General features: G+C 36.0%; 2 protein-coding genes and 1 non-coding gene across 3 annotated transcripts; 2 read left to right on the top strand and 1 right to left on the bottom strand.

Annotated features, from left to right (window-relative positions):
* Positions 1-21,478: 21,478 nt before the first annotated feature.
* LOC127080653 (uncharacterized mitochondrial protein AtMg00810-like) lies at positions 21,479-21,952 on the top strand. Its single transcript, XM_051020963.1, has one exon. The coding sequence runs from the start codon at positions 21,479-21,481 to the stop codon at positions 21,950-21,952; it is 474 nt and encodes a 157-aa protein (XP_050876920.1).
* A 1,579-nt stretch (positions 21,953-23,531) lies between these two features.
* On the bottom strand, positions 23,532-24,716 carry LOC127084637 (uncharacterized). Its single transcript, XM_051025127.1, has 4 exons — positions 24,352-24,716; positions 24,118-24,210; positions 23,881-24,018; positions 23,532-23,803 (listed from the first exon to the last, which is right to left on the bottom strand). Exons 1-4 carry the CDS (start codon positions 24,574-24,576, stop codon positions 23,762-23,764), a joined length of 498 nt encoding a protein of 165 aa, XP_050881084.1. The 5' UTR covers positions 24,577-24,716; the 3' UTR covers positions 23,532-23,761.
* Positions 24,231-24,302, top strand: TRNAG-UCC (transfer RNA glycine (anticodon UCC)). The gene has a single exon. It is a non-coding gene; the product is annotated as a tRNA-Gly (tRNA).
* Positions 24,717-25,483: the final 767 nt, after the last annotated feature.

The raw sequence follows: 25,483 nt of genomic DNA on the forward strand, positions 1-25,483 counted from the left end.
ATTCAGCTTATTTTAAGAGTCCACATCATTCCTATAATTCAATTTATATTTATAATTTGAATATAAAATGTTAAAACAATATAAAATATTTTTCAATCAAATTAACCATCATCTTCTCTGTATTTGAACTTAAAAAATTAATTAATAAATAAGTCATTTTCTTCCCTTAACAAATCTTTTACTGCAACAGAAATCAAAATCCTCTCACAATTCAGCCTCCCAAAGTCCATATCCATACCCGGGTTCAATAACGGGTGCTTTGGTCCCAGACTTATTGGAAATACACAAATTCTCCACCAAAATTAAATGTTGATATTCTTTGGCTTAAGGTCTAATCCTTTCCACACATCTCAAGAAAAAATAACTAAAACAATCCCTTCAAGATTAACACCATGAAACCTTTCGGTTCTAACGTGAATTTCAATTTGGTGTGCAATGTTTTCGAGTATTTAATATAGTTATGCATATGTTGATTCTCATACTTTTACATCTTTAATACAGTTCTGTCTCCGATGGTCAGTGACATGAAGCAATGGACTACTAGATTTCAACTTTATCTGAACCCAATGATTGTTGTTCACAAAATCAATAACAATGATTTTATGTCTGGTCATATACATAGGTGGAGTTAAGGTAAGAGGGAAAAAGATAATGTTAAGTCTGTTTGACAGAGAGACAAATATGACATTGTATCTACAAGCAATAGGGTAACCCATATCAGGAATCATCATCCATTTTTTTCGATCCTGCGCACCTAAGTGTTCTACTTTTAAGGCATACCTAACTTCAGAGACTGTGTTATAGAACAAATTGAAAAATAATTTAGGGTGTTGATGAACTTGAGTAGCTAATTACGTCTGAATCAACCACAATGACTCCTCGCCCCATCCAAGTAAAGCTGTAATAGTCAGAAAACCACAATTTCCATCGTCACCCACATCAAAAATGTCATCAATGTATGGATGCAAGAAACCAGGAAACTGAGACAAGTAACGATGACTCGAAGATGTAGTGGACAATTGACTTTGACCCGAAAAACTTGACGGTTGACTTCCTATTGGTTTCATGCATGACCTCTTTATAGTCTTACTCCCTTGCGAGTCCTCACGATACTCCTACTGTGAAGGATCACAATGCACATCACTCTCTTCACCCTTTCTGCTCTTCTTAACTCCCTTGTTTGCCTTCTACTTCACTGGCGGTGGACACATAAAAGTTATGGATGAATGCGTTGTAAGAACAAAATTTGTTCTACAATATAATTCCAGGATTTTGATGATAACAAAGGATGAAACCAAAAATGACACCCTAACGAAAATTCTCTAAGTGTGCAGGACTCTGAACAGCAACAAAGGAATCTGATCGTTTTATCAGATACAAACTCTGATCAGATACAAAGTACTAGAAGATCAGAAGCATCTGAAGAAAAAGTGCGCTCTATAAGTTCTGATTCTGAGCAAAACAAGACAGCAGAAAGAACCAGAAGCTCTAAACATCCACTGGACTTAGTTCTGATGATCTAGAAGACCAGTACTCTTAGAAGCTCTGATGTAACCTCAACGCAATCTCCTTTTGACACAGAAACTCCGAGATAACAAAGACTCTGATGAAGATTCTTCAAATCCAGAAAGAGTAACAGAAAGAATTTCTTCAAATGGAAAGGAAATATTTTTAGAAAGAAATTATTCAGGGAGACAAATTGGTTATGGCAAGAAACACAGAAGTAATGACATTGAATGCTCATCAAAAGCCAATATTTTGTCATCACTCCAACGGTCCTGTCACCACTATATAAAGGACAACCTACTTCAGTGAGAGACACACAACAACGCACAGAAAAATTCTTTACATTCTCTCTTAAAGCTTTTCACGAGTTGCTGCTCATACGTGAAAACACTTGATTGATAATTCTGCTGTAATATTCGCTTACTCTTAGAAGCACTCTCTATTACATATTTATTTTGTTAAATTGCTTTTGTTCCTCAAGTGACTCTGCGTAGTCTGTATACTTGGGAGGACTAAGAGATCACTCTCTTAGACGTTTGGTTGTATTAATCTTTCAAGATTAGTGGATTAAGTCCTTTTTGAAGGCGAAATCACCTTGGCCGGGTGGACTGGAGTAACTTTGTGTTATAAGCGAACCAGTATAAAATTCTGTGTGTTCCTACTTCTGAAAAAGTTTTATTTTCTAAAACAATTCAAACCCCCCTTTCTTGTTTTTCTCACCTTCAGTTGGTATCAGAGTTTCGACTCTGTTATTGATTTTCTAATCAAACACTTAACAGTGTAGAGAGATCCAGAACGAGAAAAACTATGGCCAACACCAATGAAAGAGATAGTTACAACGCCAAGCCTCCAGTCTCTGATGGAGAGAAATTCGATTACTGGAAAGATAGAATTGAAAGTTTCTTTCTGGGCTATGATACTGATCTCTGGGACATTGTCACAGTTGGATACAAACCTCCTGTAACAGATGCTGGAGTTGCCGTTCCCAGAAGTAAAATGACAGATGATCAGAAGCGCGAATTCAAGAATCATCACAAAGCCAGAACGATACTTCTCAATGCCATATCCTACAATGAGTATGAAAAAATCACCAACAGGGAAACAACTAAAGATATACTCGACTCCCTAAGGATGACTCATGAAGGAAACTCTCAAGTCAAAGAAACAAAGGCTCTGACTCTAATCCAGAAATATGAAGCCTTCAAAATGGAGGATGATGAAGCTGTAAAGGTAATGTTTTCTAGATTCCAAACTCTTATTGCAGGTCTCAAAGTGCTAGACAAAGGATACACAACTGCAGAACATGTCAAAAAGATAGTCAGAAGCTTGCCAAAGAAGTGGAGACCCATGGTCACAACCTTAAAGCTATCAAAGGATCTGAACAATATCAACCTTGAAGAGCTTGTCAGTTCACTCAGAAGTCATGAGATAGAACTGGAGGAAGATGAGCCTCAGAAGAAGATCAAGTCTGTAGCATTAAAGCCAAATCTGAAAGGCGCAAGTCTGACAGAAACAAAGCCTTCCAGGCCGAAATAGAAGATGCTGATGACACTGAGCAGGAAGATTCTGACGATGAGGAAGAATTATCCCTTTTGACCAGAAGAGTAAAACAACTCTGGAGAAAGAGGAATAATAACTTCAAGAGACCAAGACCCAGAGGGGACCGATCAGAATCAATCTCAAAAGGTAAATCTAACAAAGATGTTACGTGTTATGAATGTAAAGAAACAAGTAACTACAGAAACGAATGTCCCAAGTTAAAGAAAGACAATTCCAGAAAAGAGAACTTCAAGAAAAATTCCCTCAGAACCAAAAAGGGACTGATGGCTTCCTGGGATGACAGCGAATCTGACTCATCAGAATCAGACTCTGATGAACAGGCTAATGTGGCACTCATGGCTACCACATCCAAGAACACTTCAGATGAAGAATCTGAATCAGAAGAGGTATTTTCTGAACTCTCTCGATCTGACCTAGAATCATGTATGTCTGAAACTCTCAGCTCATATCAGAAACTCAAACAAAAATTTAAAGCTATAAAAGGCGTTCTTGAAGAAACATTAGAAGAATGTGGCAAACTTGAGATAACAATTTTAGAACTAAAAGATGAAAACAGAACTTTGACATTAGAAAGAGATGAAACAAAGAAAAATTGCTCAAAACTTGAAGAAGCGTTATCTCAAGCTCCACAAACTTCAAACACAATAATTTATAAATATGAAAAATCTTTTCAAAAGTTTCTGAAAAATGGGATAGGGAGGAGCATAATGGCATCCATGATTTATGGAGTCAATCAGAACAATAGAAGAGGAATTGGGTATGATCCTAGTGAAGATAAAACTTCTACTAATGACCAACCTAAATCTCCATTTTCATATCACTATACATATACACAAGAGCAACAATTTAATAATGCTAGAAAACCCAAAGTGTTAAGAAACTCTGGGAAAACTAATCACAAAGGACCCAAAAGACTCTGGGTACCAAAGGATAAAATTGTTTATGTTGCAGATATCTTATGCAGCAGAGTTAAAACACCAGTCATGGTACCTGGACTCTGGATGCTCGCGACACATGACGGGAAGAAAGTCTATGTTCCAAATCCTGGAACTTAAAGATGCTGGATTCGTAGGCTACGGAGGAGATCAGAAAGGAAGGATCAGAGGCTCCAGAACTATTGGTAATGGTACTCTTCCCTCTATATCTGATGTGTTATATGTAGAAGGATTAATGCATAATCTGTTATCAATAAGTCAATTAAGTGATAACAGATATGATGTAATCTTTAATCAAAAAACATGTAAAGCCATAAATCAAAACAATGGTTCTGTCCTATTCACTGGCAAGAGAAAAACAATATTTATAAAATAAATCTTTCTGATTTAAAAGAACAAAATGTGAAATGTCTGATGTCTGTTCACGAAGAGCAATGGGTATGACATAGACGCTTGGGCCACATTAGCATGAGAAAGTTATCTCAGCTAAATAAACTCGAGTTAGTCAGAGGTCTACCTAAACTGAAGTTTTCTTCAGATGCTCTATGTGAAGCATGTCAGAAAGCAAAATTTTCAAAATCATCTTTTAAAAAGAAAAATATTGTTTCTACCTCTAAGCCTTTGGAACTTCTTCACATTGATTTATTTGATCCTGTGAAAACAACATCAGCCAATGGAAAGAATTATGGACTAGTCATTGTTGATGATTTCAGTCGCTGGACATGGGTAAAATTCCTAAAGCACAAGAGTGAGTCTCACTCTGTATTCACTAGCTTCTGTTCTAAAGTGCAAAACGAATTTGACTCTAAAATCATCAGAGTCAGAAGTGATCATGGTGGGGAATTTAAAAATAAATTTTTTGAGGAATTATTTGACTCTAATGGAATATCCCATGATTTCTCCTGCCCTAGAACTCCACAACAAAATGGAGTTGTAGAGAGGAAGAATAGGACACTCCAAGAGATGGCCAGAACCATGATCAATGAAACAAATGTGGCTAAGCACTTTTGGGCTGAAGCTGTAAATACAACGTGTTACATTCAGAATAGAATCTCCATAAGACCCATTCTGGAGAAGACTCCCTATGAACTATGTAAAGGAAGAAAACCAAACATTTCATATTTTCATTCTTTTGGATGTTCCTGTTTTATTTTAAATACTAAAGAACATCTGAACAAGTTTGATTCCAAAGCACAAAAAGATATTATGTTAGGATACTCAGAATGCTCTAAAGGCTACAGAGTATACAATACAGAAACCAAAATTGTGGAAGAATCAATTCATGTCAGATTTGATGATAAGCTTGACCCTGAAAAGTCAAAGCTAGTTGAGAAACTTGCAGATCTAGAGATCACTCTTGTAGGTTATGACGAGAAGATTAAAGCTCCAGAAGCAACTGCCATTCAAACTTCAGAAGGAACTAACTCCCCAGCAATCCCAAAGAAAGCTAAAAATCACCTCAACATATCTGAAGAGTTGATTATGGGAATAAGGACGAACCTATCTGAACTAGGTCTACCTTCAAGTCTCCTGAAGAAACTCCTCTAGGACTAGTATCTCTGGTCGAGCCTACTTCCTGTGATGAGGCACTTCAAGATAACGAATGGGTTCTAGCCATGCAAGAAGAGCTAGATCAATTCACAAAGAACGACGTCTAGGATCTTGTTCCTAAGCCCAGAGGCACTCACATCATCGGAACCAAATGGGTGTTCAGAAACAAGTTGAATGAGAAAGGAGAAGTTGTCAGAAACAAAGCTCGACTAGTGGCTCAGGGTTACAGTCAACAAGAAGGAATTGACTACAATGAAACCTTTGCTCCAGTCGCCAGGTTAGAATATATTCGTTTACTTGTCTCATTCGCTGTAAATCATTCTATCAAACTGTATCAAATGGATGTCAAGAGCGCATTCCTTAATGGTTATATATCAGAAGAGGTGTATGTCAACCAACCTCCAGGTTTTGAAAATTCAAATTGTCCAGAACATGTTTTTAAACTTAAGAAATCTTTATATGGATTAAAACAAGCTCCCAGAGCTTGGTATGAACGATTAAGTAATTTTCTTCTGGAACATGATTTTATTAGAGGAAAAGTTGACTCTACACTCTTATGTAAAAACATTAATAACGATCTCATGATATGCCAGATATACGTTGATGATATCATTTTTGGTTCAGCTAACGCCTCTGTATGTCAAGAATTCTCTGAGCTAATGCAGGCAAAATTCGAAATGAGCTTAATGCAAGAACTAAAGTTCTTTCTAGGAATTCAAATTAATCAAACTTCAGAAGTCACGTACGTTCATCAAAGTAAATACATAAAAGACATTCTGAAGAAATTTGAAATGGCTGAATGCAAACCTGCAAAGACACCCATGCATCCAACCTGCATTCTTGAAAAAGAAGAAGTCAGTCAAAAGGTTTGTCAGAAGCTCTATCGTGGTATGATAGGCTCTCTTCTCTATCTGACTGCTACTCGTCCTGATATTCTATTCAGTGTTTGTCTCTGTGCTAGATTCCAATCAGATCCCAAAGAATCTCATTTAACAACAGTTAAGAGAATTCTCAAATATCTGAAAGGAACTCCTAACCTGGGCCTGATGTATGAGAAAACATCAGAGTATAAACTATCTGGTTTTTGTGATGCAGACTACGCAGGAGACAGAATGGAACGAAAAAGTACATCTGGAAATTGTTGGCTTCTGGGAAAGAATCTGATATCCTGGGCCAACAAAAGACAATCAACCATAGCCCTGTCTACTGTAGAAGCGAAATACATCTCAGCATCACTGTGCACTACTCAGATGCTCTAGATGAAGAATCAATTAGAGGATATGCAAATCTTTGAGAGTAACATTCCTATCTTCTGTGATAATACTGCTGCCATTTGTTTAAGCAAGAATCCAATTTTACACTCCAGAGCTAAGCACATAGAAATAAAACATCATTTTATCAGAGACTATGTTCAGAAAGGGGTAGTAACATTGAAATTCATTGATACAGATCATCAATGGGTTGATATCTTTACTAAACCCTTAGCTGAAGATAGATTCCTCTTTATCTTAAAGAATCTGAACATTCAAAATTGCCCTGAATAAAATGTGCCTCTGAGTTTGTAAAATAAGATTCTGGTGTAAACAAGTGGATTCTGCCTCTGACTCTGATACTCCTACCAAGTTAGAAGTTATCTGAGTTAGAAATCTCCAGGAACCAATCCTTTGGTATTCTTGAAGATCAGATAAAGCAAACACGTGGAGTACCTTGCGTCTGACCTTGGAACTTCTAGACAGCTGTCTGGCAGAAATCAAGGAACAGTCTCTTGAGATCTCCTCGAGCAGTGTACTGACTGTTGGGATTAGACATCATTAATGAGCTGTAATCATTTTCCCTCTAACATGGAGACTTGGTTTTTGTGCTAAACTATGTTTTGTGTGTCGTTTTGCATGCGCCCTAATTTGGGTATTTAAACACCTCAATTCATACATTGCACACTTTTCACTCTCACGCACTCTTAAAACCTCTGCAAGCTCAGCTCTCTTAAGGCATTCCTGCAACATTCTTCAATCTTCATCCCAGCTTTCAACAACATTCATGGATGCTCAACAACAATCTGTCTACAACTTCTCTCAACAAATGGATTCAAGCGAACAAGCTCCAAGTTCAAGCAACCCACACCCAGTGGTTACCGGTGTAGTCTCAACTCCCATCTACAAAGAACCACACATCCTTGATCGTGAGCCTCACATCAATCTAGCAACACCATTTGAGAAACTGGAGGTGTTATGTGAATCCTTGGTGGATTTTGACAACATGCGTAGAAATGGCATTGACCTCACTGAAGAACTCAGAAATCAAGGTTGGGGAAACTACTTCAAACGTCTATATGGTCCAGTTTACACAAATTTAGTGAAGGAATTCTGGAGATTCGCTGATGCTGATGATCACTACATTGTCTCCTATGTTCTGGGAGTCAAAATGGTGATAACTGAGAAGTCCATTGCTGCTTTTCTGGGCATGGAAAAATACGGAGGCAGAAGAATCTACAACATTAATCCTAGGGCAAAATACATGTCCCATGAGATTAACCCAACAATCTTCAACCAGAACGCTAAAGGCAACCACTCCAAGAACAAAGAGCTACATTAGAACCTCCAGGTCTGGCTGAAAATCATTCTGGGTACCATCCATCATCGCCCAGCGTCAAACTCTTAAGACTACATCAACACAGACCAGAAGTGCATTATGTACTGCATCCACAAGGGTCTGAAGCTCTGCCTTCCAACACTTCTTTTCAAGTACCTCAGAGATTCTGTACGAGATACAAGAAACAACATGAAGCCCAGAAACTACATTCCTCTGGGAAGGCTAATCTCTGATGTTCTAATTGAAAGCCGTCTCGTGGACCACCTGTTAACGCTCAGACTCATGGAGGACGTGATGATCGACACTGGAAAAGCTCTAAACGCCAAAAATCTGAAGAGCATGGGGATTCTGCATCAAGTCAAATTCAAACCCACTCTGGACACCTCTTGGGAAGCTCTCAAAGATCAGAGGAAGATTCCAAATGGACTCTATCTGTTCTTGAAGATTGACCCTCGAGAAGTAATCCTTTATTACTTAGATGATCTGAGGAGAGAAGGAGTGGATATCTCAGACTTCAACATCAGCCAGCTGCCAGATGAGCCTCCAAACTTCATGAAGCGTCCACGAGGACCCTCTGAAAAGGCAAAGCAAGCTAAGAAGGCAAGACTAGGAGAATCCTCCGGATCAAGACCTCTAGCACCTCTTCCTGGGCCCTCTGGTAAGTCTGTTTCTCTTGCTCCCTCTACACAAACACATCCCATTGCTTCTTCTATCCCTCAACCAGCACCTATCTACACTAACTCATAAACTCCTCCTTCAACCACCAGAACATCTCACCAACCATCCCAAAAATTTAACCTTGCCACCACAACCTTACCTGTTTCTGACGCAGAAATGCTGAATGAAACCACCTCACCATCTTCATCCTCTTCTCCAGAATCACCCCCTTACTTCAACATTTCCTCAGACACAAAACACTCTGACCCCTCATCTCCCACTCTGGCCCAACTTCAAGCTTAGACTCTGGCCTCACAACAACCAACACAAACCACACCTGAACCTGAAGTCACTTCACCACCCGCAGAACAACCAAATCGAACACCATATGATCCTTAACCTTCTGAACTAAATAACTTTGACACACACCCACCAAATACACCCGCTGAACCACAAACTCCCACTCTCAACCTAAGCCCTCCCACTTCTCCACCTCCACCCTCTGAACCAGAAAACACCATGCCAACCCTAGAGGAAGCAATAATGTTGTTTGCAGGAGCTTCAGTTGACAAGGTCAAGTCTCTGACCATCAACTCTGGCATCAGTGATGATCCGTCAACTGTTAGGACACACTGGAACAGAGTTATTGGTTGGATGACCGCTGAAGCCTTCATGCTGAAGAGCCTCTCTGAGCAAGTCCGAAACGACTTCATCAAAGACGCTGAGCTAAGACTCCAGGAGCGTCTATCCAGAGAAGCTGAGGAAAGAGCCCGCAAGGAAGTAGAAGAGAAAGCCAGACAAGAGGAAATGCAAAGACTTAAGGAAGCTGAAGCCAAAGCTCTAGCTGAGGCTGCTGCTACTGAAGCTGAAGCTAAAGCCGCTGCTGAAGCTGAAGCTAAAGCCGTTTCTGAAGCTGAAGCTCGTCATGCTGAAGAATCTGCCAACAGGGTAGAACTGGATGCTCTGACTCAGGGGGAGTCTTCCACCTTTGTCCCTCTAGTTCTCAAGACACTTGAAGATCTTCAGAACGAGCAGAAAGAAGTCCGAGCCAGATTGGATCAACAGGATTCAGTAAATGTCAACATTCAGAATCTGCTGACCCAACTACTTCAGAGGATGCCTCCACCTCCAAACTCTTAGGCACCTAGGATTCCTTTTGATTGTTGATTTGCTTGTTGATTTCTGTTGTGTTTGTTCTTGCTTTCTGCTGTTTGTGCTTTCTATCTGAATATATATATATATATATATATATATATATATATATATATATATATATATATATATATATATATATATATATATATATATATATATATATATATATATATATATATATATATATATATATATATATATATATATATATATATATATATATATATATATATATATATATATATATATATATATATATATATATATATATATTTGTCTTTCCTTCTGACAAAAAGGGGGAGAACTAAACACAGCTCTGATGAAAACATATCTAAATCCTTTTAGTACTCTGCAAACATTGTTTTAACTGGTTCTAATCCTCTTTGACTTAGAAATTTGCAGAAGAGCATCTAGAAACATTATATCATGGAAGCTCCGGTAAGAACTTCTGAACTCCTAGACTTATCTCAGGGGGAGCTCACGTCTATCTGATCTAAATATTCTTATCTCTAAATGTTTCATCTCTTAATTAAGATTGTTTTGTCATCATCAAAAAGGGGGAGATTGTAAGAATAAAATTTGTTCTACAATATAATTCCAGGATTTTGATGATAACAAAGGATGAAACCAAAAAAGGCACCCTAACGAAAATTCTCTAAGTGTGCAGGACTCTGAACAGCAACAAAGGAATCTGATCGTTTTATCAGATACAAACTCTGATCAGATACAAAGTACTAGAAGATCAGAAGCATCTGAAGAAAAAGTGCACTCTAGAAGTTCTGATTCTGAGCAAAACAAGACAACAGAAAGAACCAGAAGCTCTAAACATCCACTAGACTTAGTTCTGATGATCTAGAAGACCAGTACTCTTAGAAGCTTTGATGTAACTTCAACACAATCTCCTTCTGACACCGAAACTCCGAGATAGCAAAGACTCTGATGAAGATTCTTCAAATCCAGAAAGAGTAACAGAAAGAATTTCTTCAAATGGAAAGGAAGTATTTTTAGAAAGAAATTATTCAAGGAGACAAATTGGTTATGGCAAGAAACACAAAAGTAATGACATTGAATACTCATCAAAGGCCAATATTATGTCATCACTCCAACGGTCATTTCACCACTATATAAAGGACAACCAACTTTAGTGAGAGACACACAACAACGCACAGAAAAATTCTTTACATTCTCTCTTAAAGCTTTTCACGAGCTGCTGCTCATACGTGAAAACACTTGATTGATAATTCTGCTGTAATATTCACTTACTCTTAGAAGCACTCTCTATTACATATTTATTTTGTTAAATTGCTTTTGTTCCTCAAGTGACTCCGCGTAGTCTGTATACTTGGGAGGACTAAGAGATCACTCTCTTAGCCGTTTGGTTGTATTAATCTTTCAAGATTAGTGGATTAAATCCTTTTTGAAGGCGAAATCACCTTGGCCGGGTGGACTGGAATAACTTTGTGTTATAAGCGAACCAGTATAAAATTATGTGTGTTCCTACTTCTGAAAAAGTTTTATTTTCTAAAACAATTCAAACCCCCCTTTCTTGTTTTTCTCACCTTCATGCGTTAGTTCTAGAACCTTTTTCTTCAACACCATATGGTCTATAATATCCAAAGTATTGAAATATATCTTTAACTTTTCACACTCTGCTTCTAAATTCAACTGTGTACCACTTTCTTTATGATAGCCATCATGCTCTTTAATGAGTAATTTCTTTCAAAAAAACATGAATTGGATCTAAAGGAACATGATTTCCTTATATTTGGAAACCGACAAGTTGATACACACAACGTAACTCATGCGTTGTTCTAATGAAGCAACGACAAACATCTTTGCTTGTACCAATAAATTTTACCCTTTCTAGTTCCTTTCCAATGTGCTGTATACACTGCCTTGAAACAAAATCGTGCAAGTTTGTATAGAATGGAGTGTTATATTGATGCTCAATTTTAACAATACTTTTTTGAAACAAGACCTGGATTGAACCTAGCTGCAACTTCAACATGGTGTTCACAACATCTCAACTTTGCCATAAATTTCTCCGATTTCTAGTCAACATGTTTTTTAGTCTCCAATGATCAGACTCCACCCTAAAAATAATAATTAAACCATAATGAGTCAACATGATAAATAATGCTTAGTAATGTAATGACATCAAAAAGAAGTCAATGTGCATGTTCGTTATTATGTTCCCTAAATGAGTGTCTCTGTTAGTCGAAACATCAACAAACCTTTATTTATAAGGTGTCAACTATGTTTCACTCACATACTTAACAAACAAAAAAATATTAGTACAAACAGTCTCAAAGTACTTCAAGTGTGCGACAAACTCAGTTTCTCTATTAGCATACACGATGTTGTTCCATAGATCCATAGATCCATGTCATGTTCATGTATTTCTGATTTAACATACTCTTAACATTTCATGCTAATGTTTTTTGAAAGATGGAACGAACATAACAAATGACTTGAATTTGGAAACATAACTTCAATTGCATTCATGAACGCAAGTTTTCAGTCCGTCATCACAACATTATATGCCAATTTCTCAAAAGAGAACAACTCTTTGAGTTTCTCTAGTGCCCATTTGAAGTTCTCCTCTCTTTCATGTTCCAAATAGGCAAAGCCTACCGAAAACGTCAATTTTTGTTGACGTAACACCAACAATCTTAAGCAGTGGTAACCGATACCTATTTGCCTTGTTTGTACAATAAAAAATCAACACCAAGTGAACATATTCAATAACTTCAATGAATCAGGATGTGTCAGGAAGATATCAAGAATAACATTTGAGTCTTCCCTATTTTTTGTCCAACACATGTATTTTTCTCTATGAATAAGAGTAAACAACATTTGCATTTTCGTCAATGTATCTCGCTTGCTCGTATTGTATGTAGCTCTAGATTTATACACTTGGGTAACACTGATGAGGTTTTCTACATCTTTGTCTTTTAAGGCAGAAACTATGTACCGTGGAGCCTTGTTGTACTTCACCATGTCATTCACAAACTGTCTCCCATGAACTTTTAGACGATCCAATACGTCATGGCCATCTAAATCCTTAGATAATTTATGATTGTGCAACCCACACCTAACCATCACCTTCCAACCGTTACCACTCGACGCAGATGTCAGCCTAAAAGGGCATTGCACTTTCATACTATAAAATCCCTCTGAGGACTTACTGCTTTCAGATGTATTCTTCCTTCTTATAATCTCCTTCTTTCTCATAATCCATAATCAATTTATCTTTCCTACCTCGCTTTCCATTTGTAATATCAGAACGACATGCACAATAATAATATCATGTTGTTTGCCAATATTTTATACTCTGGCTAATACTTCAGATCAAGACTAAAATATTTGCCATTTACATCACATAAAAAGTTTACTATCAATATCATATAAGAGCGAGAAAATATTTAATTTAAACTTGTTACATAGAAAACATATTGCGTAAGTGGTGAATAAATGCATATAATCGGTACACGAATATGTAGATGTCTCTGTCAGCTCCAGACCACACAAATAAATCATTTTTATTATTTCCTATTTTATTATCGGAAATTTCAAATATATTCAAAATTACTAGTATATCGGAAATTTGCAGATTTCCGATATACCGAAAATTTGCATATTTCCTGAAGTTTTTGTTTTTCTCCGAAAATTTAGACAACTTTTGATACAAGATACCAGATTTTTTGATATTTCTGATTTTTTTTCCCGCAAAATTTTAAATTTTCGATATAAATACATGAATTTGCTGAAATACGAAAAATTGCATAATGGAAATCTCAAAATAACTATCAAAAATTTCATTTTTTTAGTAAATGTGAAAATTTGAAAGAAATATAAAATTTTGTTGATAAGTAATAACAAGGGTAGTTTAGGATTTTTAAAATTTTAGGGATACCATGTATAATACGGGGGCAAGTTAACATCTCAATGTTTTCTCTAGCTGTAACACTTTCTCAAAATTAGTGTGATAATCTATCCATTTATTGGGAACTGAAATAACAATTGTATGAACTTGAGAAACAATGGAGCTGAGAAATTTATGGTATGGTGGTGAGGAAGGTGTTTCTATCCCGAAATCACCGTCGTGGAAGTAAACAAGGAGAGGGAATTTTGGATTTAAATAACTAATTTGTTTATGATAAGATGCATGACTCCTACTCAGACCATTACTTTTGTTGTAAACAATGAAGCTAGAAATTATAAGTAATGTTTTTTAGAGTACTTGAGATATTAAAGGTTGGTTAGAGTTAAACCAAAATTAGAAAAAGAGTATTACTCACAAATTTTTACCCAAATAATCCAATTTTTTAATTTTTTTTTCAAAATAATTAACTTTTTAGATTATTTTCCAAAATACCTCACTTTAAAGAGGAGGCGCTAGATGAATTGACGTCTGCTCTTAAACTTAGAGAGGAGGCGTCAATTGGATTGGCTAGTCCACATTGTGCTGTCAATCCAATTGGCGTTTGTGTTAAGTTTTAAAGAAGGCGCCAATTGGTCTGACACCTGTGTGTATTTCGTATTTTTTTTGAAAAACATTGTACATTGTAGATAAAGTGAAAATCGGACCAATTCATATTAATATTAATACCCGTTTACACAAAAAGACTAATTTCGATGATCAGGATCATCTAACCGACCTCCGGTCCCACATCCCCTAGCTACCCGAACTCGTGGCCCTAACCCAAGTTGATGATTCATCCCGGGTGTTTGAGTATTTGAGGGCCCAGGAACATCACCACCAACTGCAGGAGATTGCCCGAGATAGTCAGACACATCAACGTAGTCTTGTGTATGCATCGAAGGGGTACCGCCATAACTAAGTTCATGAACCATGTCAGAGTAGTTGGAAGTGTTTGAGTTGTTGGAGGATGACCAAGACGATTGAAGGGAGACATTGGTGTGAATAATGCGTCGAGGAAAGGTTGAAATGATTGTTGTGGTGTTTGAGAGACATATAGTTGTTGAAGGTTTTGGTTTTGAGATGTTTGAGCTTCTTGGCTATAGTAGGAGGAAAGACGGTTGATGTTAAATGATCGTTGAGTGTTTTGACTAAGGCGGCTATGATAGGGTGATGTGTTGGGTGCATAACGATGTTGGATGTCTTGATGATGATCTAGTTGTTGTTGGTGGTACGCGGTATGCTCTTGGTATTGTTGTTGGGTGTTTGGCATGTTAGTATTGTAGGTTTGTGGATCGAAAATTTTAATGGATAAGGGGTTGTGAGTAGCCGGTCTAACAATGTTGTTGGGGGTTAGATGTTGAGCCTTCTAGTGTGTAAGTTGTCTGGCGTGGGTCGTATAGGCACATATCCTTGGCGATGAACTCAAATCCAACCGATCTGTACCAAGTCATATAATTATGACTTGGTTTTTCTTCAGTTGGCATCACATCGTCAGTTAAAACATGGTCTTGGCGGGGCTTCCATTTGCGACACTCAGATCTAGCGAAGCTTTGCCATGGGTTAAAGTTCCATTGGTCATTAACTTTGCGTAGATGTCATTCTCATAGTCATAGGTTTGTCGGGGGGTCTGGGATGTGTTGAAGCATACCGAACTGTAATTTAACACGATCACTATTGTGCATCTCCATAGTGGTGAATCTTACAATTAGTGCGCATGCAGTCCAAACAGATGCGTCTTGTTTGTTGATTTCATGGTCATGATCCAAATTTAGATATGGACGCCAAATGAACTGAAATGTGAACATATATTAGATTATAAATTTGGTAGAAGAAATTAACAATTTTTTACGAAATAATTAGGTTAATGGCAATAGATCCGCCGGTCGAAGGTGATCCAAAAGGTTGCGATATTGAGTAATACAGTATTTATGACATCTGTTATAACTCATACCACGTGTCGACCATTTGCACAATAAAAGTAAAAATATTATTTAGAGATAATAATCGGTAAAGTAAGTAAATATAATCTATTTTTAAGAACTTATTTTTGTGCATACGATAATGTGAATGGATTATTGTTGACGGGCTAGGGACGGTAGTCTTGACCAACCCCATGCTTGGAGCAAAACAGCACATCCAGAAAATGTAGATGTGTCTTTGTGTGCATTTTTACACAAAGAGCTATAAAGATAAGCCAAACAAGCGGACCCCAACTATAACTTTCTATTCTATCTACATGTATTAGTAAAGGTAAATACATAACATGCATACTAGAACCACTACCTTCGGGAAATAAAAATAAACCAATTAAAAACATAATGTAACACCTAGTTTTTATTATTCGAGCCTCTTTGGTAGAATTCTCATCTAACTGTAAGCTGTTATAATATGTCTTAAGGCGTGAAATGAATATACCTTGACCTCTCGAGTTATCATCTAACAAATCAACATCCAAGAGGTCCATGCAAATTGAATTCGTATAGTTGGTTTTACCATTTACCGGCTTACCTTTGATAGGCAGTCCCAATAACATGTAGATGTCTTCTAACATCATGGTACATTCACCGGTTGGAAACCAGAATGTGTGTGTCTCGGGACGCCATCTTTCACATAATGCAAGAATAAATTTAGTATCCACCGACCAAGACATTATTTTGCTTATATGTCCAAAACCGGAGAGTTCGACATACGGTTGAATCATCGGGTTCATGTGTACAAATTCGTGAACAACAAAATAAGTTACTTTATAAAAGATAACAAAATACGTTACTTTATAAAAGATAAACAACAAAATAAGTATCGTTATTAAAAATTATTCTAGAAAAATAATACAAGAATTAAACGCTTACATAAGTTGCTATGTTTGTAACTGTGCCTCTGTGCGATTCACCAATAGTGAGGAGAGACATCTTGTCGGGGTAAATATATGAAATAGTGATTGTTGCAGATGAAAGGGTTGTTGTTGCAGAGGAAGAAGTGATTGTTGGTGAGAAAAAAATGTGAGACTTGCATGGCTATTTATAATGAGTGACATGCAAAAGTTTGAATGCATGGATAATAGTGTTTGCATGCTAGCGCCAAATGGTTTGGATTACACATACAAATTTAACATGCTAGCGCCAATCAAATTGGCGCCTCCTAGGCTTGCATGCATGCATGGTCTTCACATAGCCTGACACCTGCATGACTATCTGAGTGTTGAGTTACGAGTTCTGCAAGGCGCCATATGGACTGACGCCCATGTACAAGGAATACATGCTAGCGTCAATTGGACTGGCGCTAGGGCTTGCATGCATGCCACATCACTTTTCTAGTTAAGTTTCTTACTATTACATCCTACAATCAACACAAATTCATATGAACAAAAAAATTACAATCAAAATATAATTTTCATCTGCACAAAAAAATATTATGAGTGTGATCTATTACAAAAAAAAATACTTTTCATCTGCACAAAAAATATTACAATGTCATCTGCACCAAAATATACTATCAATGCTCACTGCAACGGTGAGACATATGAGTGTGATCTATACGGGTTTTATTTTCGAAATACTGATACTATCCGACTTACGATCAAGAGAAATTCAGATTTCTTGCATTTGAAAAAACAAATTGAATCTTGCATAGGATCTGGTCTTGTATCACAAATCATGTATCAAAATCCAATTTTTTTTAGAACAGTCAATGCAAATTTTTCCCGCTAAAGGTACGGGACGATGAAGATGTTGAATATATGTTTGTTAGTCACGAACATTCTGGTTGCAACTCTATTGAGTTATATATTACTCTTAAATCAAGTATACCATCTCAACAATCTAAAATAACTAATCAAGTTGAATATGATGAATTTGATTTAGAAAACTCAAATGAAACCGACCTAGAAGCAGAAGCAGAAGTCAACGTCGTTGATGAAGAAGAAGAAGAGATTGAGACACAGGTCGATCATATGTTCAACAACAACATTGAAGATGACGATCATCCAATGCCATTACCTCCAAGTCATGTATATAATCCGCCTCAACATATGACAAACATGGATCTGTATGACGATGAAACATCCAATAATGTTTTTTATAACATGTATCCATGGTCAGAGGGTGAGTTAAAAGTGGGAGACATGTTCCGCACTAAAGAAGAATGTGTGCGAGCTATTAAAAAATTTCACATGAATAACTCTGCTGATTTCACCGTGAAACACACTGATTCGAGAAGGTATGTCATTGAATGTCATAACATCCTTTGTAAGTTTCGGTTGGTTGCGTCTCACAAGAAGAGAAGCAACTCTTGGGAGATAGCTTCTATAGACCCACCTCACAGTTGCATTGCAACTAATGTTGTACAAGATCATTGTAAATTAAGCGCTGCATTGATATGTCAAGACATTTTTCCACTTGTTAACAAAGATCATTAGTAAAGGTGAGTATAATAATATCTCATATTGTCACAAGATATAATTATACTCCATCTTACAAGAAAGCATGGATTGCAAGGACAAAGGCTGTTGAACAGGTATTCGACAACTGGGAGGATTCATACAAAGAATTGCCATGGTTTTTATGGGCGCTAAAAACATACGCACCAAGAACTGTTGCAATTATGGAGACATTGCCAGCATTTACGCCAGATGGAACCTATGTTACTGGAAATAGAATCTTTCACCGCCTCTTTTCGGCATTTGAACCGTGCATCAAAGGTATTGCATTTTGCAAACCTATTATTCAAATTGATGGAACATGGTTATATGGCAAATGAAAGAGTACTTTGCTTATGGTTGTTGCACAAGATGACAACAATAATGTCTTTCCCATTGCCTTTGCTCTAGTTGAAGGTGAAATCGCTGGTGGTTGGGGTTTCTTCCTTCGACATCTCAGAACACATGTCGTACCACAAACCAATCTCTATTTGATTTTAGATAGACATGCTACCATTGAGAGTGCTTACAATAACCATGATAACAGATGGCGTGATCCTCCTTCTACCCATGTCTATTGCATTATACATATCTCACAAAACTTCATGTGTGCAATCAAAGACAAGAACCTTCGCAGAAAAGTGGTGAGTACAGGGTATGCTCTAACTCAGCCGTCATTTCAACATTACCGTGACGAAATTAGATTCTCTAATGCAGATGCAGGAAGGTGGGTGGATAACATACCAGTAGAGAAGTGGACAATGGAATTTGACAGAGGTTGTCGATGAGGTCACATGATAAAAAAAACTTATGGAATACATGAACGTCGTATTCAAAGGCATTAGAAATATACCAATAACCGCATTAGTCAGAACAACCTATTTAAGGTTGGCATCTACCTTTGTAACCAGAGGTGAAAGATGTAGTGAAATTTTAATGTCAGGTCAAATATCCAGTGAATGTTGTATGAAAGTGATGAAAGAGGAAAGTATCAAAGCTAGCACACACATGGTTACAGTCTTTTACCGTCATAGGCAAATTTTCAGTGTACAGGAAACAATGGACCATAATGAGGGGAGGCCAAATTTATCATATGTTATCAAACTAAACAGAAGTTGGTGCAATTGTGGAAAGTATCAGGCCTTCCGTATTCCTTACTCCCATGTCATTGCGGCATGCACACATACTCGCCAGGACGCTTATAGCCATCTATCTGATGTTTACAAGGCCATTACCGTCATGAATGTGTATAATAAAAGCTTCTCAGTGCTACCAATGGAGGAATACTGACCTCCATATGAATGTGACATAGTTTGGCACAATGATGAGACACGGAGAAAGAAAAAAGGACGGTCAAACAGCACACATATTAGAACAGAAATGGATATGACTGACAAAGTGATAAGATTATTTAGTATATGTCGTCAACCCAGACACAATAAGAACAAATGTCCCAATCTAGGAGCAACATCTACATCATAATTTAGTACCTCCTTTTAATTTTTGTAACCTTGGATTTTTGTATATCATTAACTTTTTGGTACAATAAAGTTAACAAAAAACATCACTACAACATAAGCACACTTAAAACAGAAGAAGTCCAAATAAACAACACAAAAACCAAACATCGAATACAAATGAAAATACTTAACCATAATATTTAAAAACCACATTTCGAACTGATTACAACATATCTAAAATGTATTTATGTGTGTGGATGGTCTTTCCAGGTACACTTGATTCAAAGTTATTAAAGAAAAACCATACATTTTTTATGTCTTCAAAGAGCCATGTCAACATATCCAGAGAGAAAAAAGGAGTGGGATAATGAGAAAAATAGGTGACCATGGAAAAGAGTTTGAAAACTCTAAATTTTCCGAGTTTTGTTCCTCTTAAGGGAGTGGCCATGAATTCTCAACACCTATCACACCTAAGTAGAACGGAGAGAAAGAGTATAACCTTGCAAGAGTCAGCTAGAGTTATGTTGCATGCCAAGAACCCACCTTACTATTTTTTATTGAAGCAATGAACACATCTTGTCACATTCACAATCGTGTGGCCATAAGATCTAGAACCAAAGCAACTCAGTATGAGTCGTGGAAAGGGAGAAAACCATTTATCAAATGTTTTCATGTAATTGGTAGCAAGTTCTATTCTTGGCATATCATGAGCAAAGAAGAAAGATGGATCCCAAGAGAGATGAAGCAATTTTCTTAGGATATTCCATCAATAGAAGAACATACAAAGTATATAACAAATGTACCAAGAAAAAGATGGAATCAATAAAAGTTGTCATTGATGATACTCCTAGAGATAAGAAAAGAGTTAAAGATGAAGATGAAAACGGTGTTTCTCCTCAATAGACTGATGTCCGAATAGATGTCCTACCTAAGGTGTATTACTTTGAATCTGAAGGCATAACTTAAGAAAATCCTCAAATCAACAAGGGACCATCAATCATAATTTAGAAGGATCATTCATTGAAAATGTCATAGAAAATATGAATGAAGGAGTTATCACCAGATCCAGAGAGATGATTGTAAACTCTTATTTTATTTCAAATATTGAACCTAAGAATATAAAATAAGCTTGAATGATACATTTTGGATCACTTCTATACAAGAAAAATTGTGTTAGTTCAAAAGGAACTAAGTATGGTAATTAATTCCTAGAACTGAAGATATGAATGTCATTGATACCAAATGGATTTTCAAGAACAAATCAGATCAAAGTGGTAATGTGACAAGGAACAAGGCAGATTTAGTTGCTCAAGGGTACACTCAAATAGACTGAGTAAATTTTGATGAGACATTTGCTTCAGTTTCTAGACTTGAGTCCATTAGATTATTACTTTGAATTTCCTGAATGATGAGATTCAGATTGTATCAAATGGATGTTAAAAGGGGATTTTTAAATAGACATCTTAATGAAAAAGTATATGTAGAGCAACCAAAAGGATTCCTTGATCCTAGCCTTTCAAATCATGTGTACAAACTAAAGAAAGCTCTTTATGGTTTAAAGCAAACTCCAATATCTTGGTATGAAAGGTTAAATAAGTTCTTGGTCAACAATGAGTATAATAGAAGTGGGATAGATAAAAATCTATTTATGAAGAATGATAGAGGAAAGTTCACGATATCCTAGATTTATGTTGATGACATTGTCTTTGGTGGAATGTCAGACAAGATGGTGGAATATTTTGTCCAACAAATGCAGTCTGAATTTGAGATGAGTATTGTAGGAAAATTCACCTACTTTTTTGGTCTACAAATGAAGCAAATGGAAGACAACATATTTATTTCTCTAAGAAAGTATGCAAAGAGTATATTGAAGAAGTTTGGGCTTGAAAAGGCAAGTCATAAGAGAAATCCTGTTGCCACACATGTGAAATTATCCATAGGTGATAATGGTGTTAATGTTGATCAAAGTCTATACAGATGCATGATTGATAGTCTACTATATCTCACAACAAGCAGACCCGATATCTCATTTTCTATAGATTTTTGTACTAGATATCAAGCTAATCCCAAGGCTAGTAATCTTATTCAAATGAAAAGAATCATGGAGTACATAAATGAGACTTGTGACTATGATATTCTCTATTTTCATGATACTAGCTCAATACTTGTATGGTCATTGATGTGCATGAAACAAGATTGATTATTCCTATTTTGAATTATCCTCATAACTACTCCAGTTTTTCTAGCAAGAACCATCTTTATCTCTCTCTCTCTCTCCTTTGTTCTCACAAAACTGTTCATTATTTTTTCTTTCAACTTCTTCAATTTCTTACAAATATGAGTAAAAAATCGGAAGAAACTCAGACTACGGAGTCAGGGACAAATGTTAATGAGGTTGGAATGCTTGTAGTCAAGAAAGCAATAACAAGGAAATCTAGGGTTCCCGAGTCAAAGAAGGTTGAACTGGAGAAGAATGAAACAAAGGTTGAACCACATGTTGACAAAGATGAAGTCCTTGAAGAGAAAGTCTGTTAAATCAAGTGATTCTAACTCAAATGCTAATGAAGATCGGGACAATTGTCTATCATCCGGAGGTTGGTCTAGACAATGAAGTTGGATGTTTTGTTTGTTTACAATTATTTCAATTTTGTTGTGTTTTGACCCTTGTAACTGGGTATGTTTTAACATTTGTGTTTTTGGATTTGAAATGGCTCCTTATCAATGTCAATGATTTTGCACTATGACTATCCAACTTTGGTTTTTGGTTCATGTTTTTTTGGTTATTCTCTGGTTTTCTTTTTCTATACCTTTGCCAAAATATGGGAAAAAATGGCGTGAGAAAAATGCCCATGTGCATGTGTAGATGAGTCTTTGTCCTTGTTGTTTATTGTAAACCTCTAAAGAAGCCTAAATTGAGTACTCAAGACATATAAGTTGATTGTTAGTTGAGTTGTAATTCAATATTCTTTATTGCTTTGGAAGTATGCATTGGTAGTATTAGGAAGTATTAGGAAGTATGCATTGGACAAAGTTTGCTCATCTAAGACTAATTGTATTAATACACAGGTAGTATTAGGAAGTATGCATTGGACAAAGTTTGCTCATCTAAGACTAATTGTATTAATACTATTGAGAGTGAATTTTCTTTTTTAAGTTGGAAGTCCTTAAACGTAGGTGACGTTACACTAAATTAGATTAACAATTCTATTGTGTTCTTTATTGCTTTCTCCTTTAAATTTTTTAATCTTTTGATAATTTATTATAAACTATTTTTTTTTAGTACACATAATCCATTGTCTAAAACATCATGTCTCATATCTGCCTAGAACCGCACACACTATAGTTGACCATACACTATTGAGGGGCATTATAGAATGGTATTCACGTTGGGGGAATCGAGTATGTCAGATGAAAGTGTCATACGCATATTTGTTATCATGATTGTCTTCATTGTCAAATGTGAAATGCCGATATTTATAATCGAAAACGTAGTGGTTATGAGAAATTGCAAACAAACAATATAAATACCGCAAATAAAACTACACAATTTCTCTTAAGATTGATCCTTATGAATAATCATGAGTCAAAGACTAATCAATTAAATCTTTTAGCACAGCATAGTAGTTGATCATTGAAAATGGATTGATTAGCAACTTATTTTAATTCTTGAAGTTTAGTCAACAAAATTCTATATTTAAAAACAAAGTACTTATTGTTGTGACTGTATTTTCCTTTTAACTTTTTAAAGCCACAAGTTTAACAAAGTATGCTACAAATCCTTCACACACAATACCAATTTATTAAAGAAAAAATTACATGAGATTAGACATGCATTGTAGCACTTCATACTTCATAGGATACAACACGAATACTAACCAGTACCATGCATATTCCAACACAATAACCTTAACCCAAATCACATTTTTTTTATTGTTCTTATTTATTTTGGTTTACAACTTAAATACCTCATAAAAAACTCCAGAATGCAAACACCATTCACTTCTCCATATCAATTGTCACTTCTATTAGGTTTATCCGAATGAGAATCCTCCTGAAACATATTCAAATAAGAGCAAGAGAAAGATGAACAAAATCTAGTTTTAGTAACATAGTAAAAATGTAAAATACCTCCGTAAAAGGAGCAGGAACCCAGTCATTGGTTGCTGGGTTTCCCTTGCTAGACTGATGACATTCATGACTGTCATTATCCGGTTCTATGTGGAAGCTTGTGTCACTTTTTTCTACTTGAATAAATCCTTTTCCTGTCTGTGCTCAAAGTAAACATATTCATAGATTTGTGAAGAAAAAAAAAACTTTGAATATTTTGAGAATAATTAGAAACAGTACGGAAGTTGAAGTTATTACCGTGTGATGATGTTTGTCTACACTGTTAAGATCTTTGTAATACTCAGTTTCCACAAATTCTTCAGCCACTTCTTTTCCATCGTAAACCAGTTTCTAAAAAGAATTATCAACAAGCGTTTGTAGTCCAACGGTTAGGATAATTGCCTTCCAAGCAATAGACCCGGGTTCGACTCCCGGCAGACGCAAATTTTTTAATTTTGTGAAAATTTATGTTTGTGTAATTACGAAACTAACCTTCTCGGCAGGATCATTCTCGAGTCGTTGAAACTGTAGCATTTCTGGTACAGAATGATCTGAGAGATTCTTATCCACGTATTGAGAAGCGTATTCACTGCGTTGTGGTTTTGTGTGTCGTTTTGGTGCTGCTTCGTCGAAATGGTGTCTGGTTTTTGCTTCTATGGTTGCTTCTTCTTTGGGTGAGAGATGAGTGTCGCTTCTGTTTGGCCGAAGATTCTCCATTTTTTTGTTTCAACTTTTGAGAGTTTGTGTGTTATGGATGGTTGGTTTTGTTGATGTCAGTTCTGGTTTTGTGTAATGAAAAGCTATTTAAGTTTGGTGGGTGTGGAAGGTTTTTTTGGTAGAGGATATGAAAATATCGGTTGAGGGGTTATAAATATTTGCTATAAAATATCTTGGAAATCTTATCCACTTGGTCCTATGTTGGATCAAGTTTGGTGAGACAATACTATTTTTTTTATATACTTAAATACAAATTGTTTTGAAAAAAAAAGTTAATAAATCACTTTTTCCAATAAAATATTAATGCTATTTTATTTTATTTTAGTATTTTTACTTTTCATGTTATAAATAAAAGATGATTTTATTTTAAAAAATTAATTTGTTTTCTCGATAATATGTGTGAAATAATTAAAATATCATATCATTTGAAATAAATATGATAAAGTTTTAGTGAGTTGGATGTCGTAAACTCATTAAAATTAGGATTGATTTTATTTTGGCGTGAAACATAAGATTGACGGTGTGTTGATAAAAACTGTTGTAGAAGTTCTCTGAAACAGTCGTGTAAGTTTTTTTATAAGTAGAGTATATGATGTATTTGCAACATTAACATTTTAATGTTAAAATCAATGAGGTTAAACTGGTGTAATTTGTAAGAGTAAATGAAGTTCTACCTCTTATGACATGTAATTGGGCTTATATATGCCAACGGTTGAAACCGCTTCTCGTAGGCTAGACGTGAACACTTGAAATTGTTGTAAGTGGTGAGAGTACACCTAATCATCACTCTTGAATAAGAGTATTTTGAGTTAGACCATTCATATTAGATTGTCTTTGTTGAGTCATTTAACCGATTTGAACTGATTTTAATGTCTCTTAAACGAAAATTTACAACCAATTTAAATCT

This window comes from Lathyrus oleraceus, chromosome 5 (assembly GCF_024323335.1).
Source record: "Lathyrus oleraceus cultivar Zhongwan6 chromosome 5, CAAS_Psat_ZW6_1.0, whole genome shotgun sequence".
NCBI classification, from domain to species: domain Eukaryota; kingdom Viridiplantae; phylum Streptophyta; class Magnoliopsida; order Fabales; family Fabaceae; genus Lathyrus; species Lathyrus oleraceus.